We start from the raw sequence: 15,283 nt of genomic DNA on the forward strand, positions 1-15,283 counted from the left end.
TATTCGAAAAATATTGGTACGTAATGTATCACTTTATGTAGAAATAATATTTATTTTAACAGTCCAACTGGTAAGAAAATAATTAGGCAATGACAAATCCTTAATCCTACACCATTTGTTAACTAATACTCTTAATTTTAAGTCGGTAAAGGAATAGTAACATGAATATTTTAACGTTTGACAAATTTAAAATCAAACAAACATTAAAAAAAAAAAAAAAACTTAATAGCTCTCTGATGCACAGTTACAAGGAAGTCTATACACTTCCTGTTATTCCTAGATTTCGGATTTGTTTTCGTTCGTAGAATGCGAAGCATGCGATTCTAGTAATGAAAACAAATTAAATTTTTTCTATATATAATAAAGTAATAAACTGGCTTTATCTTTGCAATTTACCTTCATAATACATACATACAGAGAGAAAATCCCACACCTTTAGGGAAACGATTATGAAAACTTGGTTGAGAAATTAACAAATACCTGCTGGAATTTAATATTTGTTTCGCTAATATGTATAATTAACTTCGAATTTACAATTTAAAAAATCTATTCTATTTTTTGTTGTTATTTAACACTGAAAATTCATAAGCGATCTAAGCAATCTGTCTCTGTCATCACCTTTCTGGATCCATGACCGATATAAATTTATTACATAATGCACATTATCTAATAAATTTATATTGGTGTCCGATCCTTCTTGAATCGGACAGGTATTTCTAATTGCAATAATTGGCTTTGTGGTTTTTATTTCATCATATCCACAAACAGTTCAATGAGTAAGCCAATATTGTCTATATCTGCAGAATATCGCGATTTATTAAATTTTTTGCTGCTTATTTAAAACACTTCCAATCACAAACTAAATTTTTTTTAATTTTTTTTTTTTTTAAAGGCTTCTTTCATAAGAAAGAATCCAGTGAGAAATTTCTTCATCCCTTTTGTATGTAACACAAGCCATCCCACACTAACAACCACCGTTCACCTATAAATACACACAAGTTCGCGGACCATGCCGTTGTTGTACATCCGGGAAATGAACGCCTAGTTTATTTAACACAAAGATGCCGGAAGTCTGAAGATAAAAACAGTTCCGGCGTGTTTTGCCTAATGACAGTGAAAAACAAAATGATCCACTTTCGTTTAAAAAAAAAGTGTTTTACTAGAAAAAGGTTTATCGTTTACAAAGTAAAAAGACATTAGACTAGGAAAAGAAACACACTTAAATTGTTTGGGCGTAATCTAAAACAATCAACCAGTGTCTAGCGAGGATACGGGGACACTGTGACCTTAAGAGGCAACAGTATCCCGTAGTTCTGTAATAAACAAACAATCGGATTGCTATCAAATTGGGATTAGTACTTGAAAAATACAAAATTCTTATAATCTTGCTCTGTAAAGGATTTTTTTTTTTTTTTAAGTGAGTGCCTATTTTTTCGCCTTATTTTCTAGTTGATTCTTGCTTATAAATGCCGCATACGTCACCGTGCTCAGGATATCCTAACAGTTATTCTACTGATGCACAAAGTTTTAGGCAAGCAAGATCTAATACTTCGTTTGCAAAAAAAAAAAAAAAGCTGCTACACTCTAATTAGCATCAAGCATTCTTTGTATGGTTTCTGGTACACCATATCAAATGTGCAAACAATATTCTAAGATTTGGCGGATTTGACATTTTTGAAGTGTTGAGCGTTATGCAGGCGAGGAGTAGTATCTGGAAAGAAAGAAGTATATAAGGTGTTCAAGAAATGTAAATTAAGCATGGAATAATGGCACATGTTGCCAGAGAAGATGATGTCGAAACTTCTTGTTGGGTAGCAATGCTCAGATACAACATTTTCGATGAAACTCTTATTCTGAGCAATGCACCTGAAAAATGGTACATTTTTGGATTTTGGACAAACTGAGTTTGTAGTCAAGAATCTTGAAAAATGGCGTGTAGAAATAACAAAGTTACTTTTGCATCAAAAACTGGCAATATATAACGAAAGAACTGGAAATATCAGGCCTGGGTGAGGCCCTTGTGCAAAAGCAACAAGAAATCTTAAAAATATAAACTACAGTAACTAAAAATAATCACTTAAAAAGATAAAGAAAGAAACAAATAAAAAAAACTAGGAACCAAGAGGAAGGACGTTCATTTTATAAGAAGCTGATGTGGTATGGAGAAAAAAAACTGGACGAGATAAAAGAAAGCAAAGTAAACTAATACGAAAACACCGAAAATGAGGATGATGGAAAAGGTAATAAAGAGGTTATTGTGTCAAAGAAAGTATACCAGGTCAAAGAGGGATAGTGATCGGATTTCAGTATGCTTGAACACCTGAAGCATATTATATATACATTACGTTACAGTTCAACTGTAACATAATACAGCGAGCTGAATAGCCAACCATAATACAAGTTCTTAACTTGATATTTTGTATTTCGCAAGTATCAAAAAGAAAGTGATGATTCTTTGTCATAATAAAAATGTACTTGTTCTTAACTTGGTAGACTCATTGCTATAAACCTTACTGTGATAAGACTATAGATGGGATCAATTGCCCCATGCCTGTCATTGCGTCTATTTTCTGCCTGACTTGTCTGTTGTGTAGGATGAACCCCCCCCCCCCCCACTTCCGAATGAGGCTGGCTAACTAACCTTCAGTTGAAAAAAAACCCTTATCAAGGTTCTTCGCTCTGGACGAGATTCGAACTCAGGTCATTCTAGTTTCTCCTGGAAACTTGGGTTTTTCATCCCACAAAAACAGACAAACCGACCATAAGAACACACGCCATTAACAGACATAATACGCATGGCCTCATAGCCTGAGTTACCTCGATCGTAAATCTAAAACAACAAACCTACCACTAACTAATCTTTACAGCTAAAGGTCATTGCTTTTAATAGAAAATGGTTCCCCAAGTTAAGCAGATGTTACAACCACTGCAGACTCAGCTGGTGATATCTCCTCAACTCTGAGAGGATCGTGGTTCTCTTATCCAAGCAGATATGTACACAACTCCCTTGCCCTTAATATAAAAACGTATCAAACTTCCTTTTCATCCTTACAAAATAGAAATTAAGAATTCTTCTTAACCACTTGCAAATTAGAACCTTTGAATTTGGATTCTGACGTAATAATTATACGTATGTGCTTGTAGACATGTGTCCTTTTATCAGTCCAATACATATCGTATAGTCAGGATATTTAACATTAACAAAAGAATTTTTTTATAAACGTTAGCATCAATAGAAGTAAAATGATAGGCCGAATATACTATGTGATAACAAGTTATGAAGCTGAAAATGAAAGGAAGAACGAGGAAAATATTCCAGGCACGATCACTCCCCGATCTATCTGTCATAAAGTCAGGTGGTGATTCGACGGAAGTTAAGTGCAGGAGACAATGGTGGTGATTGAGTTGGAGTTCGACTCCCGGGGCGGAATGCTTTAATTTAAAAAAAAAAAAAAAAAAAAAAAGTTAAAAAACAGTTTATACATTTTCATATGTAGCCATAGGCGCGCGCGCACACTTTTTTTTTTTTTGTTATCTTTAAACAGTTACTGCTCGAAAGGTATTGCGAGACATATGACCGCACTGTTAAAAAGGGATCTGAAACAATAGTTTCCCCTCAGTATGATCTTGAAGAAAGCTAAGACCCTGATTTTGTCATAAATTAAAACGCGAATAATGATGCTCTTCCTGGAAAGATAAATTGTTGATTCTTGGAAACTGTTGGCAGGTTTCCTGTAAACTTTAACCTCCGATCATAGTTTCACCTTTAGAAGTTCTATTTTTGGATTTTTCTCTTAATACTCGAACAATGCTTCAACCAGGAAATTTCCACACATCACTCTGCGGGGGAAAAAAAAAAAAAATTATAGTTAAACAATACCCACACTGATAGCTGAAATCATTTGGCAGTCACTTAGCCTGGAAGCCGACGTTTGACGTCATACAAAAAAAAAAGGCAAGGAAGAAAGATAACAGGGTACAGACAAAAATAGGTTAAAGAACCATTTTATGGTTATCAATATGATTAAAATAAGATAAGAAGTTCAAGTGAAACAATTCGTTTGTGACGTATTCTTTCCCTTTTTGTTATTTTTTTATTTGATATTCATACATATTTTCCCCCTTATTTTAGAGTTATTTCCTGAATATCGTCTATGTACTGTACTATATATAAACACAGACTTGGAAATCTCAAACCGCAGTACATGCGTTGATGTGTTTTCTAACCACAACTGGATTTAAATTAATTTTAATATTACGAAACCATGATTAATTCTAAACCATGTGTTTATTCTTTCATTCAAATTCATCCGCGGTTTTGTATATGATATTATTATCATCCATATGAAAGAAACAGAAAATCGATATATTTTTCTCTCTCTCCCTCCCCGAGAAATCCACAAGTTATGCTTCCAAGAAATCTACAAAAACTAAGGCACCTGTGAAGTAATATCAGTCGCCATGGCAACAGCAAATTCTGTTTACGTGACAAATTGGTCATTGTATGTTCCATGAATATACGCCAGGTGTCGTGGTATAGCCGTTGGAATAAAGATATGTTAATCTACGTATAAAAGGTTGCAAACGCATATTTTAGTGCCTTGAGTAGACAAAGGGATAATTAGGAAATCCTCTTCTAGAGACCAAACATGAACCTTCATGTCTCCAATAAGCAGGTGGCCTCACACCAAATGATGAAAATGATCGCTAAAGACATATTCACAAACATCCCTGACACTACATGAGAATCTACATCTTGTTACTTGGAAAACAGACATTATTACTCAAATAACTGCGCTATTCTCTAGCAGTCTGCTGTTTAGTGGAATGAAATCCCTCATTTCTTGAGGGGGGGGGAGGAACCTTCCGGCCACCATATGAGACTAACTCACTTTCCGTTGAAAAGCTAGTACTACAGTAAGAGTGCCAATAGGCACTCCTACCGTCCAATACTTACCAAGTAAGAATCCCAATTCTTACCAATTTGAGAGTATTTGGCATTCCATGCCAAAAAAAAAAAAAATAAATAAGCCAAGTTTTGCGCCCTAAACGGTTTGTTGTATTTCAAAATATCAAATTTACAAAGATTTAGCACAAGTGATAAGTTAGAAAAACACGAAATCTTCAATTTAATAAAATAGGCAGGGACGGCTCGTGCATAGGCACTGCGGAACTGCAGCAGCCCGAATTTTTTTCGATATATGAATATATTTATTAATGTTTGCTTGTAATGTTTAATTTTATCATTAACAATCCTATACAATTCTCTTCTTTTGTATAAAAAATAATAAAAAAAATCCATCTTGTAGCACTTAGGAGGGCGAAGGAGACTCTAGCAGCACTGTGTTTACCACAGTGTCATATTGCTACGCGCTCAAGCATATGCACGTCATAGTGAGATGCGAGCTATTAGCGTAATGCGGCACTGTCCGTTGCGCAGTTCCACTGTTGTTTATATGCAGTTTGCGCCAGTAGTAGTGTTCATCGTGTTTACTCCGTCTCTTTAAATATTTGGACATTACAATTAAAGGATTTAATTGTAATGTCCAAAAACTGTAAATCCATTCCTTTAATTACAATTAAAAGGAATTTTGAATCATACCAAACTGTATCATTTTATCGATAATAAACAATATTTTTTCATGTTAAATTTTTTTTTTAATTTTTACTATAATTTTGATATTTTATCCAAACACGTATACACTGTACTTACAGTGTGCATGTATATTTCGAAAGTTGCAGCACCCCCACGATTTCAAGCCACGAGCCGCCACTGAGAATAGGGGCATTTAGCAATGTGCTACTGTCCTATAAAAAGCTTCGGTAATCAGCTATGGATAGAATAGTGATTTAAAGGATACAGTGCTGGTCAATTATTACGTTATTGAGACCTGCTCATACTAGTTTCGATTATGAATATTAATGATCAGTTGCAGGGAATCAAGAAGACCATATTTGGATTTACTTCAAATGACAGTAGTTTGATTAATAGTGAAAAAGAAGACCTCTTCGCTGATGAAACATGAGCAGAACAAGATTCGTGTGGGTGGAACTTGAGGTCAGTTTCCATTTCACACTACTTGTACTGGAGGAGGGTAGTCAGCTGTCACGAAAACAAATGGGGCATGTTGCTAATATTCTAAATACCTACAATATCAGTTTGTCGATTAATATTGTCATTTATTCCACGTTTCAAGGTACAGGAATCTCTAATCCGCATTTGGCATTAAAAAAAAAAAGATTATAACGACAGCAGAAGTCCATAATTACAGCAAAACATTTTTATTTCTTTAAACTAGAAACCGTCATGACTGCAATACGAATAAGTATTAAAAATCATCATAATTAATAATCTTTGGTACAAATCAGCCAGAGAACACACGCAATTTACAAGTAATATACTATTGTAGGCAGTAGATGGCGCTATGTGTAGATGGAAGGTTAATTAATTGACAGACACGAGTCATGTGGAGTGTCCTCTCGCAATGAATCCTTGGAGATGTCGTTAATGACAATAACACTAGGTCTCGATAGCCACCTGTGACAATAGAAAATGTTTTCACTATCTTATTTGTAAAACTGTGCTTTTGTTCAGACTTTCCAGGATATGTGAAAAATGCGTTTTCAAATTTATAAATTTTTCCGTACTCGATAACCAGAGCATTATACAAACAGAGTTGAAAAATGACTTATGGGTCTTTATGTTCAGTATAGAAAAAATAAAATAATAATAAATTGTCATTGAAATCAATGTTAAACTTCGACTCGAAATATCTTCTTGAAGCGCTGTTTCCATCGCTGTGACTTATGCACTTTTATTGGTTGTTACGATTCTGATTATTGCTGCTCTCCAATCATTACAGTGCGAAATAACTGAGATTGTGGCCAATGCGAGGCCAGAGTATTATATGGTTAATTTCACGGTTGTTTTATTTTGCTTGACGAAAAAAATCTGACTTTTCGGAAGGAAAAATTGTGCTTCTCCTTATAAGATTCGCTATCTCACTTTCAATTGATAAGTCCATATGAAAGGTTATTCGCGTCCTAGACTGGATTCCAACTCGGATTTTTTTAACCAAAAGGACAAGTAAACTGAGCTACGGAGATTTGCCCATCATTAGAGGGTGTGTTAATAATTAAAAAATAAAATACTACAATGTCTTAATGCACAAATATTACAGTGCCGATAGTGAATTTTATCTTGAAAACAAATCAGTTTCCTATCAAGTCCATGGAGTATTCCATTTTACTTAACGTACATTATCTTTGGACTCATTAGAGGTGTCACGTAATAATACTTTACTTGTCTCATTGATTTTTTATTGATAGCTGGGAAAAACAGATTCAAGTATAAATAAAAATACAAAAAAAGAAATACTTAAAATCAAATCGATTTTACGCCTTGCTACAAATAGCAGTTAAGAATGACGAATGCTCTTATGCTACATCCGAGGTTCCTAAATTTTTATACTTTGTGTCCTCCTCTAAAATAGTTTTTAAATTTTACTTCCTCTTCAAAAAGAAGCCCAAATAAGTAGATTTGACGTATAAATTAGTTGTATATATATCTACCCTATATGTATAAAATTATAAGCCTTTTTATGTCACGTTTTTTGAAACTCAGGTGCTACCCTGAGTGTTGAGTCTTCAAAATTCGAGTAATCAGAATTCCAGGAGAACCAGCCTACCAGTCTGGAACTCGGTGGGGGGGGGGCGCCGTAGCCTCCCTAGTATATATATATATATATATATATATATATATATATATATATATAGCCGTAGCCTCCCTAGTGTATATAAGTTCTGCATCACTTCAGCTTTGGCATTTATAGGTCTTGCTCCCACTGACGAGACCTCAACAAAGGTCGAAGCCGGTCTGGGTAGTGGTCCTTGCCTCTAATGCATAACATCATACATCTCCGCAAGGAGATGTGCTTTGCATTAGGGGGAAATACTAAGGAAAGTGATCGGATCTTGCTCCACCTTTAGCACGAGTTGCCTCAGACTTGAACTACGTTCAGGCGGAAACTTTACTTATTTGTCTGTTTGCTTCACTTGGGAAAAAGGATTAAAACCTAGCTTATAAAATTGCAGTATACCCAAGTTAAAAAATTTCCACACACACACACACACACACACACACATATATATAATGCAAAGCAAAATTACAAAGTTTTTAAATGTAAAGTATTGCTGCAAAGATGGCTTCTTGTGTTATATTGTATGTCGGAAAATTTAAATTTTAAAATTGTTTGTTTTGTGAAAGAACACCATGTTATTGTCGTTTACTTTCTGAAACTTTGGAAACCATGAGTTTGAATTCTACAGTTCTATGATGACAACTACCAAGCAAAGAATTTTAAAAATTTCTACTATGCCGTTAAAAGTTTCATATCAATACCATTCCCACCTCAGAAACCACTCGCACCCCTAGGGGAGAACTTTCTAACTTTGAGAAGCGTTGTTCTACCTGACTTGAATAATAAGTACCCTCCGATTTCTTCAGTTTCTTAATTTTGGGTGGCAGTTTATAACATGCCTCGCAATACTCTAAATGCCATCCACATATTCAGGTTAAAATTTCTTAATCTGGAATTATCGACCTGTCACTTCTTTTAAAGGAATTTGTTTTGTGAAAGAACGCCATATTATTTATAGGGAAACTCTGACCAAATAGCCTGTGAAAGTATTCGTCATTCAAATGTAATCACCGTCAAGTCACGAAGCGACCCACTGTTCCTAATTGCAAGAGGAATTCACAGCTACAGAAACAGACAGAAAGATAATGGTTGATATTCTAAACTTCCTTCTTTCACATCTGTTAGCAGATCTGCTTAGTAGAGTACAACGAGCTGCTCAATTTTCTTTTAATATTGTCATGAATCTTACTGTAAGGAAATTTTAAATTTTATTTGCTTCTCAGTTTTATCTCAATATGTTTCAGATTTAACTTTTGTTGACTGTTCTAATGAAGTTCACATTGTAAAGTGTTCCTACTTATTACTGCATCTCAAAAATACATTACATTCGTTCCATTATTATCAGTTATAAACCTATTCATTTATATTCACCTACAAACGTCCAATCGCCAGAGGTGAGTGACAAACATTCTAGCAGCTTTATGGAATGCCTCTATGAGGATGGATTGAAGGTCTGTAGTCCCAATAGACTATAAAATAGAAATAAAAACATAACAGAATTAAACCGGGAGTAATAGCAGTTTCACACTGCGTGCTGCAACGAATGCGATGAAATGGAATGTTCGATATATATATATATATATATATATATATATATATATATATTTTTTTTTTTTCCCCCTCTGCAAGGAGGTCGATATAACGGACGGAGTGACAGATGATCTCATGGCCAGCGATTGGGTTGATGTTTACAAATAACATTTTCTGAAGACAAAAAGTAAAGACAGCAAAAGAAAAAAATAAATGTAACATTTGTGCAAGATTTAAAACGTACTTTAAAGCTAACATATGCAATTAACAAAAAAAACTGTTAGTGGGGGGGGGGGGGGTAAATGGCGGATAGTGACTTGAATGTACGAGGATTAAGTGGTGTAGAGGGTTTATGTGATATAGAATATCTTCTAGCGATGAGTCCTTGGACTTCTTGGAGGTGTCACCTAATTTAATAATAATGGTGTAAGTATTACTCTTGCATCATATAACTTACAGGAGGATCATTGCCTTTCTTTGTTTCAGATGAACTTTCATATTGGAGTTCTGGGCTAAGGAGAATGGATGTCAATTTAATGTGACAAAATGTAAGGTTATGCATTTCGGAGTGAAAAGATTAGCAGCAGTATACCACATTGGTGGAACTGTACTCCAGGAGATTGATGAGGCCAGGGACTTGGGAGTGTTGGTGGATAGGGAGTTGAAGTTTAGGGGACACATTGCAAAAGTGGCTAAATCAGCTCATCAACTCACTTGGTTGTTGAAAAATAATTTGACGAGCAGAGACAAGCAAGTTATTGTACCTCTGTACCGAGCCTTGATAAGACCTCATCTCGACAGTAGTCGAGATGAAGTCTTATCAAGGCTCAACAACAGCATGAATTCTATTAATTACCGAAATCCATATTTTTATGCCACGCGTAACTTAGACCAAATAACTGAATGTTGCTTAAAAAAAAAAAAAGGTAAATCATATATTGATTAGTCCGTATAGGAGTAAGATGCCTTTTGATCTAAAAACAGAATCTTATTTTTAGTTTCATCACTTTGTACAAAAGCTAAAGAAAGTTTGTATGTCCGTATAATCCCCGTTCAGATCACATTTTAACTGCCAAGCCCAATCGTTTTATCCTTATAAAATCCCAAATGCCTAATTTTCAACTTCTTTAGCAGGAGCTAAAAATCAAGGAAAATGTGTGAAGAACTAACAAGCCCTAGTAGGTGTACGCCTCTGCATTACAAGCAGAGCTCGTGGCTTCGAATCCCATGTGGATCAGGAATGTTTGTGAATGTCTTTAGGTGGATTTTTTTTCATTTGATTTTTCTCATCCTGTATGAGACCATCTTCTTTAGCGGAGGCCTGAAGTGGCTTGGAAAAGTTCTATGTGGTCACTAGAATACTGTTTCCGGGTTATCTAACTCAGTCCTTTATGGTACTGAAGGTGTTATAGGATTCCAACAGCCTGTTGAGATTGATATAAAAGAAGTAAAACTAATATAATTTTTAAAATAATCTGACCTATATTCAAAAAGTATTAAAATACTACTACATCAGGTATTTAAAAAACTGGCATAAATACACACACGCACACTCTCTCTCGATATATCGTACCTGTTTTTTTTTTTTTTTTGTTTTGTTTTGTTTTCAAATTCTGAACATTTTAGGTTCTGGAGATAAAGATTTAAAGGTTCCATTCAAAATCTTATAAATTTCGCGTGAAAATAGAGAAAGATGCTTATATTTCGAGTAGAAGTATCTTGTCCCTTATCATATCGAAAAATGTATGTGGAATAGAACCCAAGATGCAACTTAGCTACAGAGCTCCGAGATGAACTGGTGTGTGTGCGTAGCACTCTTTGTCCTTTTGTATTTGCATACTAACGTGGCGGCCGGTGAAAATTTTAAGTGGAGGTGCTGCATATACAAAATAAGAAAAATAATTCATTTTTCCCTAATCAGTAACCAATTTATTAATAAGTAAATTTACATATTCGAGAATATTTAGACTCGCCGATATTCGCTTGCACTTGTTACGTGCAGTGACAAGTGAAAGCGAATATCGGCGAGTCTAGCCGCAACTGACCGAACGCATAATTCCGACACTGCGTTACATCGCAGTGCATTTGTTTCGTAATCTAAAGCGTTAATCGAACAATTCCAATTATTAACTATTCAATCAATGTCGAAACATAAGCTTTCGAAACATAACCTTTAACATGTTGTATTGCATTTATATAATGTTGTAAGCATTGCTATTATTTATAAACAAAAACAAAATTTAATTTTTTCGTTTTTTTTCCTTGGGGTGCTGCAGTGTCGCAGTGCTTATGTACAAACAAGCCGCCACTGATACTAACTGACTTAAATATGGACTTTCAGGAAGTGTCAGCGATATATTGTCTTGAAAAGTTAAGTACGTATAAAATGATCACGAGCATCATTAAGAACGTGCGTTTAGGTACTAACTCGGCTCCTGTTTTTTCTCTCTCTCTCTCTCTCTCTCCCCCCCCCCCCCCTCCTACCGTACTGTCAAGGCTTTTTTTTGCGGAAGCCATGGCCTTGACAGGCAACACACACAGCTTACATATATGACAGAAGCTCCATGGCCTGCTAATGCAACCAGGCACAACGCGCTTATTTTTACCCACTGATTGTTAGGAAACTTCGGATTAACTCGTTCTTCAATGGACAACGCTATAAGAGATTCTTGCATAATGACGTCACCATCATAACAGTTGTGCGCGCTGTCATTCAACAAACTGAGTATCATGGAATGTGAATACAATACTGCCAGATGATATTTACTTATTATTTTTTGTACATTATAGGCACTAAAATTTCACAAAGTTAAAAAGCAGAATTGGAAGGATTCGAAAAATTTAATAACGATCTTCCCAGTTTATCAAACATCGAAGTGTTGCTGTTGTGCATAGGGACAGACGGATGGATCAAAGCTCTCAACAGCCGATAAGAAACCAAACTATCTTAGACCTTCCTTCATATCAATTCTAACGGAATTTTTAACTATGATTAAGCCAATAAATGATTGAACTACCGTCTGAAGATAGGTGGTTGATCTTTATTGTTGGCATTAAACTAGAACAAATCCGTTAGCATTCCTTATTTTTATTTAAAAAATAAAAATAAAAACAGTTCTAAGTTTGTAATACATGCCAACGTTTTTATTTCATTACTTTATATTTTCTTGGTTTCACTAATGTTTATATTTATTGTAAATGTCCAAAAGATGAATTTTGGGGTAAACAAAATTTATTAACTGTCGTCATTAGCAAATACTATTTTCATTTCCCAAAATCGTCATGTTTATGCATATCTACCGTACTAAAATACAAAAAAAATAAAATAAAAATTCCATTGCCATCAAATACTATGATGGCGAGAACCATGTTTTGGAAGCTTGAAAAAAGAATGTTGGAAAGATGTCGAAATTTGGCCTGCGACATCACATGATGTAAGGGCACGATGTGAGACTTTTCTGTGTTTTCTTTTTTGCTTCCTTTTAATCCTATCCCTTTGCTTGCTTTAGCACTCAGCGTAGTGCAAAGTTCTCTTCTTTTTTTTTTTTTTTCCCGCAAATTACCACGCCTAAAAATATAAATAAAATGTGTTATATTACTGCTTTAATGGGAAAGAAAAACTAATTCTTTTCGGCGTTTTAAGGACAGAGGAAAACTGAAAACTCAAGCATTCAACGATATTCACATGGACTACCAATCCAGAACCATTTCCTCGAATGGCCGTGGGAGAGGTATTGATTTTGCTGCCTACGCTAAATTCATTTGTCTATAAAATATTATTTTAAGAGCTAACGCCTAAACTTAGGTGAGAAGAATAACCGGCAGAAATTGGTCGATCACACTTGGAGACTAACTCAATATTGAGGTCAACTGAGATCTTGTACTGTAACGAATATCCATGTAAGGCTTCCTTACATGGATATTCGTTAACTCAGTGATAATCTGTTATTAGAATGAGTTTGCTAATACATTAGGACAGCTCTCAATTAACTGATGAAGAGGAGAAAAAAGCATGTTTATTCCAAAAACCAAATTAAGAATATACTCAAACGTCGAAACGAAAGAGCGTTTACTAACTAAACTAGTTTTCCAGTCTTTCTTCTCGTTAGAAGCTTTACCATGTGGAAGTGTTCATTTCAATTGGTTCTTAATGGTCATGTGACAATGGAGCTTATTACATAACTGAACTGGGCACAGAGTTCCACTTGTGGCAAACGTGCCACACCCAATCTGAGAGATTGAGTTTTTAAGAGATACAGCAATTAATATTTTCTAAAATTAGAATGTAAACAAACAAACTTCCTCTAATATCTTACAAGTTATAAAAAATACTTAAGACTCGTATGGGATACAAAGATGTAACAATTGATAATAATATATGCATAGAACATTTAACCCTAATGAAACTTAATTACAGAATATGAAGAGAGAACTCGGGGAAAAAAAAGTGGGCGACTAATAAGCCGAAGAGTGGGGGGGGGGGGTATATTTCTTTACTTGTATGCGAACTTCCTTATGTCCAAAAGACCTTGAATTATGATGTACTGAAAGATAGGTAAATAATCCGGAAGTGTTTTAAAGGCTGGAGTTTCTGTAATGCTTTAACAGTGTTGTTGAAATGCCAAAATTAGCAGCCCAAGAGTATTTCGAATAAATATCTAACGTTACACCTTAAAATAGAACTTGAAAAACTCAACTGCGCAGCATCTCACTAGAAGAGGAAGGTCGGGGTTTTACTTGCAGCACCACAAAACGGCTTCACACTTAATAGCGTACATTAGCGGCTCGAATTAGTGTTTTCCCTTTCGAAAGAAAAATTTCCGTACACCCTACTTGTCAAACCTGTTAAACACTTGATACTTTCTCATATTGTACAAACTGGGTTAGGCAGTGACACTTACTGACCCGAAATACAAGCGAGGGAGAAAAAAAAAAAAAAAACGAATAGCATTTGTCATATGATAAGATGTCAAGAATTTCTGCAGATGAAGAAAGTTATGCCAATTTTATCACTTTATATACAGAAGGAAAACGGTAAAATACCTTGATTGAAACCTAGTTTTATTGTCAAACCTTTCAAGTTCATTTTCAAACATGGGGCGAAAGTTTTATTTCTTAAGAGGGGGGATACGCTTAAGAATGCGATAACTACTTACCAGCTGGCCAATACGTAATAATCCAAAAGGAGTGGTAATGAAACTACCATCGACATGAATGCGTACACTAGAATCCGAAGATGACATTCTTAACACCGAATTACAAGGGATGCTTATCAGTAGTCACTGGTGTGTATTCCGATAACGACAAGCAACAGGCGAGGTTCCTGTTTACTTGTGGCCCAGATAGCCACGTGTTATAGCGGGCGTCAGTGTGTTTTAAAAGTTTTACGTTCGATGCAGGCAGAAACGACTTGAACGCCCACAGCGACCGGTCTTGTGGTGACGTAGGCGTGTGTCAACCTACAGCCGCCCTCCCTCGCAGATTTTGCCTCCCGAGTGGTTTCAGGAAGTTAATCGGCGAAGAGAAGTTTGTTATTGAAATAAGACGTGAAAAGGAGGAATGTTGAAAACGATGAGATTGTTAGGAAAGGAAAGGTGTGGGTTTTTTTTTTTTTTTTGGAAGTGAATAGCTTCTCTGAGGAATTATAATATCATTGAGTGGCGTTTTGAGTTGATCGCATTATACTTTAATTACATAAGTTATCATTCTCATAAATAGCAGGAAAATCTTTAACTTGTATCTTAAATGCTATACTATTACCGTCTGAAAATGGGATGCCAACTCTAACTATGGAAAGAGCTTACAAAATGAAAATGGAAGTGGACTATTATTTGCCTCATCCATTAGCTTCACTGTGTGTGTGTGTGTGCGCGGTTAAAAGGAAGGAAACCGGAACTACGCTTCAGTTTTACTTTCCATATGTTACGCTTCCGTCCTATTGACCACAATGAACTTTTCGTTGGTAAATCATTCAGTTGCCTGGTGTTGAGGAAGGAAGGAAAAGGGAAGTTTGTGCAGTCAATTCTAAGTGGAGAGTCACTTGTGTGGGGGAG

General features: G+C 35.3%; 1 protein-coding gene across 1 annotated transcript in view; it reads right to left on the reverse strand.

Moving 5' to 3' along the window:
- The window catches only part of LOC150110294 (CKLF-like MARVEL transmembrane domain-containing protein 4), a 30,772-nt gene extending 16,182 nt beyond the window's left edge, over window positions 1–14,590 (reverse strand). The window contains exon 1 of the mRNA XM_090392572.1: window positions 14,387–14,590. Coding sequence (XP_090248698.1) covers window positions 14,387–14,473 — 87 coding nt within the window. The 5' untranslated portion in view covers window positions 14,474–14,590. The remainder of the gene's footprint in view (window positions 1–14,386) is intronic.
- Window positions 14,591–15,283: the final 693 nt, after the last annotated feature.

The sequence above is a fragment of the Typopeltis vanoorti genome, chromosome 1, assembly GCF_054136105.1.
Source record: "Typopeltis vanoorti isolate ZY-2024b chromosome 1, IOZ_Tvanoo_1.0, whole genome shotgun sequence".
In the NCBI taxonomy this organism is placed as follows: Eukaryota; Metazoa; Arthropoda; class Arachnida; order Uropygi; family Thelyphonidae; genus Typopeltis; species Typopeltis vanoorti.